An 18,558-nucleotide genomic window follows, 5' to 3' on the forward strand; every position below is an offset into this window, starting at 1 on the left:
TCTCACTTTTAATTTCTCGATACATTTTTTCCGATTTACTTGTACGTAACCCCTTAAATCAAGGATTTTTGAATTTTATGTTTTGGCTCAAACTTTGTGGGGACCTTTCCTATGACCATAGAAGCCATTTTGTGTCATTGGTTCACTCATGCACAGGGTTACCAGGTCTGAACAGAAAAAATCTGGCAAAAAATCTGGAAAAAATCTGGCAAGCCACTTTTCTCAAAGTAAAAAGCAATTTTGTGTTCAAAAACAGTGTATTTTCCAGCCTGATGGCAAGATTGTCAAATTGTATGTATGGGCCGCGATACTCACATTGGTTGGACCGTGGACCCCGCTATTTGGTCGCTTTACCCCTCTGACGCTTAATATAGGGTAAAAGAGCCAGCAAATGTGCAATTGAAAAAAGTGTTTTTTTGTGAATAATTATTTTAAATTTTGTTTTTGATGAATAATTTTGAATATGTTTTGTCAAAAAATAAATAACTAGAAAAAATTAAATATTATCCAGCCTTTTGAGGACGAAGTCAATCGTTCACATTTTTTAATGTTAACTTATAAACATATTTTAGTGTTAAATGCCAATATTCCAAAAAGATAATGTCCTGCTTGTGATGATAAACTACTTTTGCTTTACTTAGAAATCGAATCTAGAAGGGAAACGATAACCTGCTATGTTGGTCCGCACCGAGTTCTGAACTCCCATTTTCGAGGAAGAAGCGTTGCCCATGGCTCGGTCTTAAAAAAGAAATTAACTAGACAATAAAAAACAATTTCAAATTACAAACCTAAATATTAAATAAACTTATTTTTGAATTTACTCATTAATGGCCTGTATACCCTATTTTGTGCAACCAGTTTATGGAGTGTTCACCCTATATGGACTGTCAAAAGCGAGGTTCACTTTTTGACAAGCTTGCCACCAGCAGTCATGCAATTTGAACGGAACCCGTTCTGCGTTCGTTCTCTTTCTTCAAAACGAACTGAACCCACCGCGCAGGAGCCATTGGTTTTCGTTCCAAAAACAGAACGTCACTTTTTCGTGCCGTTCTCTTCAAAGTTTGGAACGCGTTCTGTGAACCCGCCTGTAGCCGGAGGCTCTCTATAGAGCTTTATGACGTTTCGCGTACGCACACTAGCGCACCATCTGATTTTGCTGGCCGGACAAAATTTAACCTCAATCTTTTTTGTGTACGTACACGCAATACATGGCCACGTAGAAACCTCTATGGCAACTGTTAAACTTAAATAAACATTCAGTAGAATGATTTGTACAGACCTTAGTTAGCTCGGTGGTAACATGCATGAACAGTATTCAAAGGAAATGAGATCGAATCTCAATTTTTTGAAATATTTTTTTTTGTGGTTGGGTACCAACTTTTTGACGACGACTGAAATTACATTTTATACAAATCAATGGACACTCCAGCTGGGAGGATAGGGAGACTAATTGAAACGGATAAAAAGCAAAAAGCACCCCAACTAAAATGGAAACAAAAATTTATTGCCACCGTGATTAAAAAAAAATCAATGCTTTTCTAGTTCAGGAAAAAAGAGATTCGAACTCACTACCTCTGATTACTAAACCTAATTGTTACCACTAAGCTAGCAGTACTGATATGCGGATGATTAACAGTCAATGAAGTTAAGCTAGTCTACTGAGGTCTTATCAAAGGAAAATGTTGAAGTTCTGAACTGGGTTCTCCGTTCGTTTCAAAAAAGCCTACTGAACGAACGTTTCTTAGAGACGAGCGTTCGTTCTCAGAGCTGTTATTTTTCGTGTTGCTGTGTGAACTTGAACGAACGGAGAACCCGTTCAAAAGCATGACTGCCCACCAGTCTGGTATTTTCACTCTTTATACATTATAGATTCACAAACTAAACAAAATACATCAATAAAATAATGTGTGGAAGAAATAGAAAATTATTTTTTTTTTCAAATTGGCACTCAAAAAATCTGGCAATGCCAGATTTATCTGGCAACAAGGATGCCACATGATTTTTTAAAATGTCTGTGAAAAAGTCTGTGTATGTCTGTGTCTTTGTCTAAAATTCAAATAAATCAATTTACAGTCATAGAAATCTATCAAAAATTGTGTTTTTAAGCATTTGAAGACTAACGAAATAAGTTTCGATTGATATTTTAACAAAATAACAATTTAATGAAGTTTTTAAAAAGTCTGTGTACCTCAAAAAATGTCTGACACGAGCTCAAATGTCTGTGAAACACAGACAAATCTGTGTATCTGGCATCCCTGTCTGGCAACCTGGCACCCCTGCTCATGCATATCTCCATAGAGTTATCTACGTGCGCATGTATTGCGTGTACGTACACGATGGATTTTTAGGTTAAAATTTGTGGTCGCCAGCAAAAACAAATGGTAAGCTAGTGTGCGTGAGATCGAGCTTAGATAGCTCTATACAATTTTGACAGCTGTTCATACAAAAATGGTACGTAATTTTCTGATCGGCAAAGAAGTAGGAAAAAAAGGTATACGGATTTTTTTTTCAAAGCCTGTGTGACATTTGATCGATGTTGATCAAAAAAATTTCACTCAATTACCCGACACTGGCTGAACCTAGGACTGAACCGATTTTGTTCGTTTTAAACTTTTCAACCCATCTTGGGTTCCCAATTTTAACAGCTGTTCATACAAAATTTTTTGAATAAAGTTTTACGATTTTAAATAGGGTGGTTTTTGTAAGAAAATCCTTCATGTTATACATTTTTACAAAGATAATTAAAAGGCCAATGAGCCCAAAATGTTGAAGATCTGCCAAGCCTATCAAAAATCATAAGCACTTAAGTCAGGCCACGACGGCTTTTCAACATTGTTCTATGACCGGCAGTTAAGGCTGTTCATGCAACATTGAATAAATAAGTTGAGTGTGTATTTAAAAATAATATGCTTTAGATTAAATTTTTATATATTATAACTAAAATCAATTAAGAAATATTAAGTTGTTGTTTTTTTGCTCTTGCAATAATATGTTGCTTATTAAACGTATTATTTTGATTTTGCCTTTGAATTTTTATGAAATGTTTTTGTTTGAATTTATTTTTTTTTTTCGGTATTGATCATTTCAGAATCAATTAGTAAACCTCAAATGGCGCAAAAATAGTAGTTTATGCAACAAGTTGCAAAAAGAGGATTTTTTCAGCACGAGTCGTACATTTATCCAACGAGGTTCACCGAGTTGGATAAATACAAAGAGTGCTGAAAAAATCAAGTTTTGCAACGAGTTCCATACAACATTTTTTGCAATTCCAAAAAACACACACTGAGTGAAATTTTATGTCAAATTTTCATGTATTTTGTCAATAAATCGTTTAAATCAAAACAATGTTGAAAAGTGTTACTTTTCGAAACAAGTGCTCAAAAGTTCAACTTTTCAGCACCCATTTGAGTGCTGAAAAGTAGAACTTTTCAGCATTTATTTTGAAAAGTGGTGGGTCTCGTGGCGCAGGGGTAGCGGCTTCGGCTGCCGATCCCGATGATGCTATGAGACGCGGGTTCGATTCCCGCCTTATCCACTGAGCTTCTATCGGATGGTGAAGTAAAACGTCGGTCCCGGTTTCTCCTGTCTCGTCAGAGGCGCTGGAGCAGAAATCCCACGTTAGAGGAAGGCCATGCCCCGGGGGGCGTAGTGCCAATAGTTTCGTTTAGAGAGCCTAGAGCTTATTAGAGAACGGACATCTCAAACCAAAAGTACCAATCGAAGCACGAGAACTGTCAAATGGAGGTACCAATCGAGCATAAGACAAAGGATTTTGCTCGATTGGTACCTCTGTTTGACAGTTCTCGTGCTTCGATTGGTACTTTTGGTTTGAGATGTCCGTTCTTTAATAAGTTCTAGGCTCTCTAGTTTCGTTTCGTTTTTTGCTATTCGATTCTGTTATTTTTGGTACAGAAAAGTAGGCTATTTCGTCGTTCAAGGATGGCAGGAAAAGTTTCACGACGGAATTGTAAAAACAAAATTATCCATTGCGTAAAAATGTGAAATATATGAAAAAAAACTTGAATTGTATTTAAGAATGTGCTAAAAGTAACTAAAAATGTACTAAAAGCAAAAAGAAATTATTCTTTTTTGAGCAACTTGATTTAAATTTTTTTTTTTTTTTAAACAAATGAGTTAAACAACTTTTCAGTTTTGTTCGAAAAAAAGCTTAAAATCTCAAATTAATCATATTAAAAGAGAGCAAATTTTTTTTCATGAACTTAAACTATTGATGAATAACGGATTGAAAACTATTCTATATTCATTTTACTACACTTTTTGAATATTGAGTATGTTTTAAATCATTTTTCAATATTTTGTAAAATACTTGAATAAAGATGCACAACAACAACCTTGAATTTCGTTTCAATAAATGTTATCATGCCTAATTGTTTTTTTTATTTATTGTTTTTTTATAAGAAATTTAACCTAAAAAATAGCTTGCAACGATCAATAAAATTTGAAGGCTTTTTTAAAGCCACTGATATTCGGGTTTTCTTTGCAATCGACAAAATCTATTACAATATCATTTAAAACAAATAAAAATAAATATAAATCAAATAAACTTATTTTTTGAAAGTTATCTTTGCTTTTAATTCCTAAAATCAAGATATATGAATCTTTTTTGCTGGACTAGTTTACATAATTATTAAATTTAAAGGAATCAAAAAGATATGAACAAAATTGTTGACTTTTTTAACTTTTATCAAACATTAGTTCCGGCCCGCCATTGCCTCAGAAAAATGATATCTGGCCTGCAGGGCCAAAAGGTTCGGCATCTCTGACTTCAATGTTATTTCTACACATTATTTCGGCCGGATCTCAGATATTTTGATGAAAACGTTGTCCGGATCTATGATACAACTTACCGTGGGATGGGTAATCAAAAAAGACGTAGTCTACGTCAAAACCTTTCCAACACGTCCGAATACACTCAACCCCCGGTGTTTGGTCACTTAATCGTTTGACACTTTTTTAGGTTGTACCCCGTTGGTTGGTCAAAGTCACGTGACGAACTGGCCTAAGGGGGAAAACTGCCGCTCAAAGCGAAGAGACCAAGTCGGTTGAATCACTTACCTTACTTTGTGCACAGTTTGTAAGGGAGATCGAAAAATGCGACTTTCCGAAGGTTAAAAGCAATCCAGGCGAGGAATAAATTAAATATTTACTGGTTTCAAGTTGAAACCACGTGTTTCTTAGGTTAATACTGGGAGAACACTAACGGTGGTAAATGTATCGCAAAACAAAGAAAGTCGACTCGAAAGTGAGATACCTTTTGTTTGAAGAAGCCCATTGTTTTAAAAAAATACAATGCCAGACCACCCGCCATGCTGTGACCATTTCGACTAACAGGTCAGTTGAGGATGGCGATGAGTATGAGGAGGTGGACGCATTGGTGTACTGAGGACCGCTGGTAACTGCCTAAGTTCGGATTCGTCTCCACGCTGGAACTCGTGCCTAATTTGGATTACGGAAAACCTTGACATCTGATCGAGTGCAACGCTGCTCGAAGCTGACGATGTACAAAACACTGATTGGACCTGATTATACTTTGCGCTGGTGGGAACGAGACGCGACTGCTGGACAAACGTCTCCTTGGAGTTTTCGAACGGAAATGGCTACGAACGATCTTCGACGGAATGTTGAAGCCAGCGATCTGAGAATGTTTTTTTAAAGAGATTTAGGAAAATTTTAATGCAAGTTGGATTTTTCGGATAGTGACAAAGTAATAAAATCAGGTTTCGCTTGAGAATGTGTTTACGTTTTATTCTTGTTACCTTCATTTCTTTCTGATTCACAATCAGCTAAAAATAGTTAATGGATTTTTACTCGCTTGTCCGCTCGCGCACACGCACCTTCTTTGATTTGCATCCAAGTTTTTTTTTTCTTTCATGAATTTTCCTTCTCCTTTACTGTTATGCATCGCTAATTATATACATTTTTACAAAAACGGGTCAAATTACACAATAACAAAAAAGTGGATTTGTTCTTTCTTTCTGTTTTTTTTTTTACATTGGGCAAGAAACAATAAAACGGTGAATCGAGAGAAGCACGGAAGCAAGATTGGCGATTAGTTTTAAACTTGTGTGTTTTCCTTTTTAGCGCCATTGTTAATGTTTTTTCCTTGTTTTAAGATTGGTTGGGTTTAGTGAAATTACAATTCTCGTCTTCTTCTTCTTCTTCTCGCTAAGTGGTAGACAAAAAAACAACAGATTAAAATATAGCACGGATACAAGTGTAGGTTTCACTGATTTTCGTCTTCTTCGTCTGTTTCTATGTAGGAGGATAAATAGTGTAGCTTAATAAAATGGTTTAAAAACTTTCTTTCTCTCTATACGATTAGGAAGACATTCTGATCTCTCACGCAGCTGTCTCACTCGACCCCCTCCCCCCCTATTTGCTGGACCTTCCAAGCGGGAGGGAGGGACACCTTTTCTCTCACCTTTCTCCATTTTGCATTAGTGGCGATTTTTGCTGTTTCTAGTTATTTAGCGCGACGCTTTTTTAAAATATTCGAATTAACGTTGCCCACGGAACATTCACAGGCTAAAATCTAGCGTTGCAAAGGATTAGCACAAGGCAGGCCAGCCCTGACCCCTTCGAACTTGTCCTTAAAATGAAACTTTATGAAGAAACTCCTTTTTTTTGTTAGGGAGGAAATCCGCCGTTGCTGCCTGCATGGTTCTGTGTGTTATCCTAAAACTCCTCGTCCCACCCGGACAGATCGTCCGGCGGTGGACCGTCCGGATCGGCCGGGTAGTCGTCAAAGTTGGCCGTGTCGACGACGCTCTGCACCTTGGGCAGGATCGGCGGCGGAAGGGTACGGTTCCGGAGGCCCTCCCAGTAGAACCCGTCGAACCACCTAAAAGAAGTTTTTTTTTAAATCCGTAATTTTCAAATTCTCAACAAAAAAGTCTCACTTGTGCTTCTGAATTTCGCTGATGCCACCGCGCTGGTAGCCGAGCCGCTCCGTCGGGTTGTCCCGGCACAGCTTCTTGATGAGGGCGCTCGCGTTCCGGGTGATGTTGCGCGGGAACTCGATCGCGTCGATGCCCTTCAGGATGATGTTGTACGTGCGCATCGGGTCGGCGCCGGTGAACGGAGGGGTGCCTGAGAAGGAGCAGGTGCAGAAAACGCGAGCATGATTAATGTTTTAAAAAGAAACAATTAACAATCGGTAACCCAATGCCCGCTGGCCGGCAGCGAAATTATGGGAAAGTACAGTTTGTGTCAGGCAAAGTGCAAGTTATACAGGAAATTTTATTTTCTACAAATTTGACCAACAGTGTAAATTATCTGAGCTGATTTTAAATCCACGACGAAGATTCTTCTATTGGCCATATAATATAAAATATCTTATAAATATTGACTTATTGAAACCTCATCCTGTTAAACTTTTGTGCAGTCCCAATGATATATTTTTTTTGATAATGTTGTAAGTTTCAATGTATAAGTAGTACTAAACAATTTTCACAAAATACTGTATTTTTCATAATTAGCAAAATTAAAACGACGCATAATTTTGTATGCATTTCAACTTTATTACAGTTTTTTGTTTGTAAAATGCAAAAATTTTCACAAAATACCGTATTTTGTTAAAATACTCAAAATTTCAAATTTGAACAATGGGTATCGATGCGATGTGAATGCGAATTTGTGTAAGCATTTATATTGTTTTCAGATTTTTTTTTTCATGAACTACTCAAATTTTCGTAATATGCAGCGTGTTGCAAATTTCGTATGCATTTACCCTTTATCAGAATTCTTTTTTTTTTTTTGTAAAAAAAAGCAAAGCAATCCACTTAAACGACCCTCGGGTCTTTTGTGGGCCCTGTTGCAAGTTCCTGCTCATTTCTAGGCGTTCGAAGGTTATGTGTGGTGAGTCACCCAAAACCACTTTTACGCTAATGGACCGACGTTTTACTTCCCCATCCGTTAGAAGGCGTGATCAGGCAAATCTCGTCTCGAAAAATGCCACCGGGTCCGTCTGGGATTGAACCCAGGCCATACTGGGGTGAGAGGCTACCACGCTAACCACTGCGCCACCGGACCCGGTCTTTTTTTGTAAAGTACTAAAATTTTAACAAAATACCATATTATATAAAAATTAACAAATTTTGATTATTTTCAATATCAAATGATGCATTTTCTTTTCATGAGTTTTATTTTGCAAAAAAAAAACACAGTACAGTCCAGACTCGATTATCCGAAGCCTCGATTATCCGAAGTTTCGATTATCCGAAGGTTTGTATGGGACTTCAGATAATCGAATCACGAACAAAATTTTTTTTTTCGTTTTTTTTTTCATTTTATTGTTTTAAACATAAAATTTGAGCTCTACGACCCCATTTTAGTCAAATTTGAGTTGTTGATTGTCTTTTAAAAAAATGCATTTTTTTTTTCAATATTGCATCACCGCCATTTAGGCCGCCATCTTGGATTTAAAAATGCTAAATAATTTTAGCGTAGTTTAGGGGTCATACCTATGCTCAACAATAAAAAATCAGAAAACGATTTTTTTTGTGATTCGATTATCCGAAGTGAAATTTTTCCGAGGCCTTCGGATAATCGAGTCTGGACTGTATTTGAAAAAAAAATAAATAAATGTTATTATTTTTATAAAATACGGTTTTCTGTTAAAATTTATTTTTTATTATTTTTTTCGGCGATTGTCCGATTTCCTCTATACAAAAAAGATTTTATTTGTATGGAAATTAACCACGAGGAAGGGGGGGGGGGGTGTTTGTGATTCCAAAAAAGTGTACACGTGGTTTATGGATGGTCCCCTCGTTGATCGTTTGATTCCATACTGCAAAATTCTAAATTGGAATATTTTCTTAAAATACGGTATTTTGCAATTTATTGAAATTTTATCAAAAATCTCTAAAACATCAAAAGCATACCACATTTTGAATTTTGTAATGCTCATATTAAACTTCGCAATTCGCAATTCGCAATTTTCAGTGTAAGAACGGGCCTTGACCGATCTTATGCACTAGGTTCCCGACGAACACGCACTGCCCTTACACCTACATCTCACCCTTGCTCTGAGTCAGTACGAGCAGCACGCTAGAACACGCTTTGAGTGTTCGTGCCAGGCATGCACACCTTCTTTTCCGGTTACGCATTTTAACTCGGCCGGGGGTGGTACATTACGTAGGGTTTGATGTAAGTATAAGCGCCTAACCATCTATAGTGTGCCTATCAACTTTCATTAAAGCAAAAACTGTTATACACAGAAAAAAATATTCCTGTAAATTTACATAATTTATCATGTACCAAAAGGTATCATGATAAATGATGTATATATACATTAGGTTCATTGGAAATTTACACTAGATTCATTGGAAATTTACATTAGTTTTGAAAATTTACATTAGTTTTGGAATTTACATTACTTTTGGAATTTACATTAGTTCAAATCAACTAATTCTGATTGGCCAATGGGAATAAGAAGCTCGACTTGGATTGCAGTAGGGAAGGGGTGTGGCCTATGTTCTATTTTAAAATGGTTGAAGCGGGCAGCAAAAGGAAAATCTGATTTTAAAAAGATGTTTCACAGGTAGGGGACGCTTTCTCGTCGACGGCCAAGTGGAATAATGCTGGACTGGAATCGAACGGACGACGGGTAGGATGTTCGGTGTTACTGCTGCTACCCGCTGCCGACTGAGCCATCTTCGCATTTTATAAACGAGCGGCTAAAGCATCAACTTGTTCAGGTCGAGGCTCAGGCAGTGGGCAAGCGAAATATGAGAGCGATAGAAAGAGAACCAAATATAACTATTTTTAGTTCGGGTAGTTTTGAAGTCAACGTTTGGCAGAAATACATTGGATATATGATTTACATTAAATAGGAATTTACAGGAAGCCGAACACGGGTAGAAATCCATCAGATTTGAGTTTCCATGCTCAACGTTTCCATTCTATTCATGATTTACATTAGATTTAGATTTACATTGGAGTAATTTCCATGACTTTTTACTCTTTACATCATATTTCAACATTACATTGAGTGAGTTTACATAAGAAACAGTAATTACGTGCTGTGTAAATTTACATATTTTTTTCTGTGTATTTTAGTTTGAATTCAAAAACTATTTGTTATTTACTGTTCCTTGTATTGTTTTCTGCTGAAATCTTTCATAGTGTTGAGTCGTAGTTATATGTTGCTATTTCTTTTGTCGCGGTGTTTTGTTACAATATTTTGGTCCTAAGCATTTTAGAAAAGTTTTTCAAAAGTACAATAGTAATATTTGTGTTAATCCTTTAATCATTCCATAAATTGAGTAAGGGCTCGAACCTCACTTGCTTAAGAAAAAGGTGAAGTTTCAAAACTATGGACAGTGAAGGAAATATACTATGTAAAGAATCAATAGTAAAAGGAAGATAGTAATATATGAAGTAGATATAGGAATTTACAATAGTTAATAAAAAGAGGTAACAAGCAAGCTTAGATTGTATTGAGGGCAATTTACAGGGAAGATGAGAAATTATTCAAATAGATAAATAAAGAAAAGGCATTTGATAAACAAAATTGACATCGCTGCCAAATTAAGGGAAAGCAGACAGTTTTTTTACAGCAGCATCAATTGGTAAAATAGAGTGGAAAAGCGTTGAGAAATAAGAGAATCAAATGAATAAAATCGAAATCAAATGGAGGATAGTAAACAGAAGCCACGTTAGAAAATCAGTGAAACAAAATAAACAGAAGATAGGTGGTAGCTGAGAATGAAGAGAAGAGAAACCCCGTTGTGCGATGTTTCAGGTACATCCACAGCAGTTGACTCAACATACTGCGGATCAAAACAATACCGTCTACAATCACAAATTACTTCCCTTTCCCACATTGTCGCGCCCCTTTCTTCTAGCCGTCTCTACTCTGACCCTCGCTGGTCAAAGGTTTACGAGTCGTTTCCACAGGCCACCAGCTAGGTTACACCTTGTCATCATGATGACTAAACCAAGCCAACGTGGAGGTAAGAAAATAGGACACTTGCAAGGAACAAGGGCCATGCTGTTTTGTCCAAACAGCACTACGGATGTAGTTGGGCTCCTTCCGGGATGTTCCTCGCCTAGGTGTGTCAACCGACGAGTATCATCAGTATCATGCACCCTTGGCCTGCTGTAATGCTCATATTAAACTTATAAAAAAATGTTTTTTTTAAATACGTATTTTGTGAAAAAAATCGTATTTAAAAAAAAATAAATTTGAGAATTTTTATAGAATACGGTATTTTGTGAAAATTTGTAGTAATTTACCAAAATAAAATTTAAAAATAAAAATGTATGCAAAATTTTGCATCGTTTAAAGCCATATTAAAAAAATATATTTTAGAAATAATATTCTCATGAAATCCGGCATATTGTGAAAATTTAGTATTTTAGAATAACAAATCTAATATAGTACTTAAAATACACTTTTAAAGGGTTACATACATGCACAAAATTTTAAAATTTTATATTTCAGTAAATTTGTTAAATACACTTAAAAGATGATTTCCAATCGTTTTATGAAGAAAGAGAGCAACGGACGATTTAAGCTTGAAATTTGCCATGCGAAAAGCGAATGGTCAAACCCTCTGAGCATTTTTCTCGAAACACCGAGTTTAAATATTCACGGGTGGCAAGATATCCAATATTGGAATTTTGTTGTATGAAACCTCCAAACGTTTATTTTTGTATGTTTGATCAAATAGGACACTTTTAGACCTTATGGAAATTTTGAATTTTCGGACCACAGTTTGGAAAAAAGACATTAAACTTTAAGAAAAAAATCCATAAATTAAATAATTAATATATTCTTTTTTTCTTTTGATGGTTGGGCTTGAAATTTGAAATTGGGTTTTTTTTCTAAAGTCAAACAAGTTTTTTTTTCTTTTTTCCATGTTTGAAAAAAATACAATCTTTAATTGAAAGTTGGCAACACTGCCAAATTAATATTGATCAAGATGCCATTATTGTTATAACAACTTCAGCTTTGCCGAATTGATGCCTTAAAAAAATCCTTTCTCAAAATACAGATTTTCGAATATTTTAACATCCTTTTTCATGGAAAGCTGCCAAGATTGTCTTCTTTGCTCTTAGCTAATGTACACACAAAGTTTTATTCAAATGTAAAAAAATGCTTATTTATGGGAGAATAGCTTATGCGGCCTTTTAAAGAATAAAGATGACTAATTAGTCCTCATTTTTTAATCGACGATTCGATAACCATTTAAAAAAAATTCTCCTAAAAAAATATTTTTAGATTTTTAAAATCACGACTTGAGAGTAAAGTTTAAATGAAAAAAAAAAAAAAAAAAAATGAAGAAACAAATGGAGACGCTAGTTTGTCTACGATGTTATCAGCAGGTGAGTTTCTCTTAGAAAATCTAATGCTCTACAACTTTGTCCAACATACCAAAGCTGGTACAACTTGATCCTGACAAGTTATTAGCGATTTAAAAGTTTTTTTTAAGGAATTTTTTTTTCGCCGGCAATAGACCAAAAAAGGCTGAGCATAGAACATTTAACATATAATCGTTGGAAAGTATAACCCACCTGTGAGCAGCTCGAACATCAGCACTCCCAGCGACCAGTAGTCGGCACTGATGTCATGGCCTCGGTTGAGAATCACTTCCGGTGCGACGTACTCGGGCGTGCCGCAGAAGGTCCAGGTTTTTCGCCCTGAAAACAAATCAATTTTAAATATTTCTAGCTGTCTTATTTGGCCAAACTCTAAGTCTCCCATACCAGACTGCAGCTTCTTGGCGAAGCCAAAGTCCACCAGCTTGACGTAGCCGGACACGTCGAGCAGCAGGTTCTCCGGCTTCAGATCGCGGTAGATGATGTTGCGCGAGTGCAGATAGTCGAACGCCTCGACCACGCACGCCGTGTAGAAGCGCGTCGTCCCGTCGTCAAAGTGGCCCCGATCGCGCAGGATCGTCCACAGCTCGCCGCCGAGGCAGCTCTCCATCAGCATGTACAGATACTTGCGGTCCTTGAACGTCTTGAACAGCTTCACGATGAAGTCACTGTTGGCCTGTTTCAGGAAAAAAAATCCGAGCGGTTAGTTCTGATTATGATCGCTGAAGAGATGATCGTACCTCGCTCATGATCTCCTTCTCGGACATGATGTGCTGCTGCTGGCGGGTTTCCACGATCTGGGACTTTTTCATCTGCTTCAGCGCAAACGATCGCGCCTTTTCCTGGGCCAGCTGGACCAACTCGACACGGCCGAAGCCGCCCACGCCGAGGGTTGCAATCACGCGCAGGTCGGACAGCCGTACGTCGCGGAACTCCTCGTAGATCCTGGTAAGAAACAAGAATTAAGGTTATGATCGCGGAAATGGTGATCGTGGCAGCAATGACATGAACAGAATACTTACGAACTCCTCAAGAATTAGGATTGCTTGGAATTGGATGAAAGGTATGATCGGATCGTTCTTACAGTCTACATCGGAGCACCACGATCTACTTACTTCTTTCTCTCGCTGACGGCGTCGTCATTGTAGCGGTTCTTTATCTCGTCCAGGTTCGAGATCAGCTGGTTGAACGTGTCCCGATCGATGACCAGACAGGTCACGCCCTCCGGCGAGTCACAGATGATGTTGGCCGTTCGAAGATCATCACTGAAATCAACAAAAATTCTTCTTCAATATCTCTCCAACTCAAAATGATCCTAATATCTTACCCTTGCAGTGCTTTCTCGCCGAAAAAGTCGCCCTTGCCCAGAGTGCGGATGAACTTTTCCTCGTGGGTGGTGTCCTGGCGGATGGTGACACGGACTTGGCCCTTGGAGATGATGAAGAACGTGTCGCCGCGGGCGCCCTGCCGGATGATGTAGTCGCCCTTCTGGTAGTAGCACTCCTCCAGGACGTCGGAAATCTTGCACAGCGTGTCCTCCGGCAGGTTCTTGAAGATGGGAACGCTGTGAAGCAATAAAAAAGCAAATGGATTTCAATAAGTAAAATTTTGGATTATTTGTAATTATTTTGATCTCCGCAAAATAAATATGAAGTTTAAAATTCTTCTGAAATATTTAATTTACAAACATTATGTCAATTCCATTAAATTGTAGAATTACTGCTCGTAAAAAAGTTATGAATTCTCACATTTTTTACTTAATTGAAACTTGATTTGATTCTTATATCCATACCAATGCTGTTTGATAAACAAATCTTCATTGTGATTCGAGATGAAAATAGGTATTTACAATTTGTATAAATCTTTTTTCTGATCATCAAAACACTAAGTATTCAGCAAAGTACAAACTTTTTGGGGCCTTTCGTATTAGCACATTCTTCTCTGTGGTATTAGGTTTTACGCCGACTCGGTTTGGAGGTTAGAAAGGAGTGCACTGTTTACATGGACTTAGCACAGTTCGATGCGTACGTCGATTTTGTTCGGGGAAGTTCGACGAGACCATTTAAACAGTGCACATGAGCTGTTAAATGACGTCACGGCGTAAAACCACAGAGAAAAGATGAATATCATTGAACACACAGCATTGAAAAACGTGTGAAAATTTGTGTGAAATTCAAACCAAAATACGTTAAAAAGAGTTAGGGTGTGCACCATCCGCCTAGATAGCGCCACTTCCAAATTCATGATGACCTACAGTAGCAGAACTTTGAACCATCTAATCACTGCATAAAACATTCCGTACGAAAGACATCAGACCAATGTCTGACTGTCCTTAATCAGAGGGTTGCAATTTTACGCGCCAAAGAAGGTAAACAAAACGAAATCGGACATAACATGTGTAAAGGGACTATTTTAAGTTGTCGCTTGAAAAATCATTTTTGAATTAATTTTCTGTTATGTTTTCGTTAATGTTAATGCATTTTTGTATTATTTATAGTCAACTGGAATTATACAGAAGTGAATTTTATATTTAAACGAGGTTAACATTTATTTTCTTTCGAAATTATTGAGCCTTTTTCATTGTTAAGTCAAGTATTCTCAGCCGCGACGGTGGCGCCACCAAGCGTATCCTGCACACTCTAATTTCTTTGATGCAAGATTGTATGCAACGCATTTTTTTAGTGCAACAGTGTTTACACACAAGTTAGAGCCTAGATGTACATCTGTTCTCTGTGGTAATGGTACGTAAATATTCGAAAATCAGTACCTTTGGAAGAAATTTTCTTATCGATTTGATGCCTTAGACAAATGTGTGGATATTGATGAGGGCTATTCAGAAAAAAACGGTACACGGAAATCATTTTTGGAAGATTTTTAAACTATGTGTTTTTTACAAAAAAAAAATAATCCCAAAATCTGCATTATTTTAATTTTTTAAATTTTCTGATATATTTGGTAAAGAGTGAGGAAGGCTCCAACCACATTGGTGGATTAAGTTAGATTTTAATGTGAAATCAAATTTGAGATCGAAAAGTACTTAACATAAATTTTAATAAAGTGCACCGTTTTCGAGACATGGACTTTTAACCAGAATTTTACAATTTGTTCAATTTTATTTTAAAGAAATAGTGCCCGTTTTGAAAATATTTCGTTCAAAGTAAAAAAATAATAATGAAGAGTGAACCTCTGGATTCGTTCTTGGGTCTTTTGCAACGAAAATTCATTAAAATTCACAAAAGCTTTAAATAAAATGTTTACCAGCTTTATTTATTAGAGAATATATAATTCTAACTATTTTCAGCCAGCTGCTTAAGCTGCTCTGATGTGTGAAATTTGTTCGCACAAGATGCATCATGATAAAGCAAGTAAAAATGCCCAATTTGAACCAGTTCACCAAAAAATCCTTCAAATGTGTTAAAGCAACTTTTTCCACAAGAATCAGAGCATGACGTCGGTGGCCGCCACTGTTTTAAGGTCCATGTAAAACGAGTAGTCGTGCTCCCAAAATGCCACTTGAAACATCAAACAAAACTAAAAATATGAAACCGGTGTTAACGAAAAAAAAACTCCAAACTCCCCGCGAGGCGGTGAAAACCTACCTGCAGCTACTCTGGCGGCACTTTCGCCTTCAAAATCAACCTGTTATTACATCAACAAAAATAAAAACCTACTTTTACTCCTTTTTGTGTGCGTGCTTCCGATATGCGGAGCACTCCAAAAACCGGCTCCCAAACGAGACTCCCCAGTGCGATTTGAGGAAAAAGGGTTCGCTGCGACTTTCATTCATGAATCACGACTGCTGGAGTGTTATCTCACGTTGAGACCCTCTGCCAAAACTGGTTGCTTTTACTACAAGTGCGGGAATATTTACGTTGAGTGTTGAGAGAGGGTACTTTCCAGGGGTTGTCGTGACAATTTCGTAATAATATGAAAATTTACTTAGGGGTGTTCAAGTTATTTTCATCATGTTCTTTTGTAACATTTTTTTCAGATGCCTTTTCACGACCTTTACAAAGAATTTAAAACTTTGATATTCCGGCAACCCTGTCCCTAACATATCAACATTTAAGTGGAATTTATAGAACATTCAAAACTGGATGCATTATTATCATGAAATATCACTTTTACTAAAGATAGTGTTATTGTTCTTTTTAAGGTTAGATGTTCTAAATTATAAGACAATGGCTTCAAACAATGAAACACTTGAAGGTTAGTATGAAGAGTTAAAATTTAACGACTTTTAAAACGCAAGACTCAGCAGATCTCTAACAAAATTTAGATAATTCAGCCTAGAAATGTTTTGTAGATTAAACTTAAATTTCGAAATCTTAGGAAAGAGTTGCCAGATTTTCAAAGTTAATATTATTTTGATAGGTAGTAAAAATGCAAATTACCAATTAACAGCAATATGATTCTAGTGTTTATTCGATTTAAGAACGCTGGCATTGAAAACATATGTAAATTTGGCATATGTATTCAGAGTTTTCAACAGGGTTGCCAGAGCTGTCATAATCTCTACAGATTGTTATGATTATGGACTTTAAAATTAATTGGACTTCAATAACAATTTTAATATTTAGGATTTTGTTCTCCTTGCAAGTAGGAAGGGTCCGCAAGTCTGCATCTTTCAGTGGTCATAAATCAAGTGGACATTAGGTAGCAATCAGTACGCGTAGTGCTCAGCTTATAAACCATCTCGGCACGCGTAGACAACCTGGCGTAACTAGAGGCCCTCCCAGGTCCCTAATCGATGTGGCCATTCACTTTTTTCCTCCGGACCAAATTTTAATCGCTTCTGGTTTTAGTTCGAAAATTGTCCCATCATTATTTATCTTTCTCTAATGTTGGAAGTCGAGCATTTCTCCAAGTGCAAAACTTTGTATCGAGAAACCAGTTCGAATCTCCCTTTTAGAGTGGTTGCGGAGTTGTTAGAGTCATTAGAGCTGAATGTTCCGAAAGGGTTGAGTCTTGGGGCAGCAATGAATGATTGCAAATTGTAAGTTACGTCGAGGCGTTAATTTCTGCGGGCTGCGACCGGCCGGCTGGCGGAATGTAGGAAGAAGAAGGCTTGCCCACTAGTTTTCTACGTGGAGGAACGCGGCTTAGATTAGTCATTAGTTAATACTCTACGAGAAGGAGAATTTTAAATGCCAACTTGAAAAGTGAACGTAATTTATGAGGTGAACAAAAGTTACGAACCAGGAAGAGATATTTGGTGAAGCTGGTGTGGGAGCTTCTAGGATGTAAAGCAAGTTATTAAAGTTAATTGATATTTTTCGTATGTTTTTTGTTTTTGTATTTTTGTATTTTTGTATTTTTGTATTTTTGTATTTTTGTATTTTTGTATTTTTGTATTTTTGTATTTTTGTATTTTTGTATTTTTGTATTTTTGTATTTTTGTATTTTTGTATTTTTGTATTTTTGTATTTTTGTATTTTTGTATTTTTGTATTTTTGTATTTTTGTATTTTTGTATTTTTGTATTTTTGTATTTTTGTATTTTGTATTTTTGTATTTTTGTATTTTTGTATTTTTGTATTTTTGTATTTTTGTATTTTTGTATTTTTGTATTTTTGTATTTTTGTATTTTTGTATTTTTGTATTTTTGTATTTTTGTATTTTTGTATTTTTGTATTTTTGTATTTTTGTATTTTTGTATTTTTGTATTTTTGTATTTTTGTATTTTTGTATTTTTGTATTTTTGTATTTTTGTATTTTTGTATTTTGTATTTTTGTATTTTTGTATTTTTGTATTTTTGTATTTTTGTATTTTTGTGTTTTTCCATTTTTGTATTTTTGTATTTTTGTATTTTTGTATTTTTGTATTTTTGTATTTTTGTATTTTTGTATTTTTGTATTTTTGTATTTTTGTATTTTTGAATTTTTGTATTTTAGTATTTTTGTATTTTAGTATTTTAGTATTTTATCAATTCAATTCAGTTTTTATTAAGTAAATAATCAATTCACAATTTTCTTTGCAATTAAACCTAATAGAGATTTGGAGGTCCTTTCAGCTATGTGTTGATAAATTTGTCTTTCGACACAATTGGTTATTCTAAAGGCTAATCACAAGTAGGAAAAAGTTCAGGAAAAAAAAACCTACAAAATTGCTATAGAAAGGGGATAGTTAGAGGAAAACTTAAAGCTAGATCACAGAATGATTTTGTCTGTTGACGCCGAAAAGCAGCGCTGCACGAGGCAGCTTATCCGTTGT

The 18,558-nt window shown here is 36.1% G+C and overlaps 1 protein-coding gene across 6 annotated transcripts in view; it reads right to left on the reverse strand.

The window, feature by feature from the left end:
• Positions 1-5,739: 5,739 nt before the first annotated feature.
• The window catches only part of LOC6037080 (cGMP-dependent protein kinase, isozyme 2 forms cD4/T1/T3A/T3B), a 289,426-nt gene continuing 276,607 nt past the window's right edge, over positions 5,740-18,558 (reverse strand). For all 6 annotated transcript variants that reach the window (XM_038255436.1, XM_038255435.1, XM_038255437.1 and 3 more), the window contains 7 exons: positions 13,673-13,909; positions 13,461-13,610; positions 13,086-13,290; positions 12,733-13,021; positions 12,541-12,666; positions 6,921-7,110; positions 5,740-6,862 (listed from right to left, as the gene is read on the reverse strand). In XM_038255436.1, the coding sequence (XP_038111364.1) occupies positions 6,697-6,862; positions 6,921-7,110; positions 12,541-12,666; positions 12,733-13,021; positions 13,086-13,290; positions 13,461-13,610; positions 13,673-13,909 (1,363 nt within the window). In that variant the 3' untranslated portion in view covers positions 5,740-6,696. The remainder of the gene's footprint in view (positions 6,863-6,920; positions 7,111-12,540; positions 12,667-12,732; positions 13,022-13,085; positions 13,291-13,460; positions 13,611-13,672; positions 13,910-18,558) is intronic.

The sequence above is a fragment of the Culex quinquefasciatus genome, chromosome 2 (genome assembly GCF_015732765.1).
Source record: "Culex quinquefasciatus strain JHB chromosome 2, VPISU_Cqui_1.0_pri_paternal, whole genome shotgun sequence".
NCBI classification, from domain to species: domain Eukaryota; kingdom Metazoa; phylum Arthropoda; class Insecta; order Diptera; family Culicidae; genus Culex; species Culex quinquefasciatus.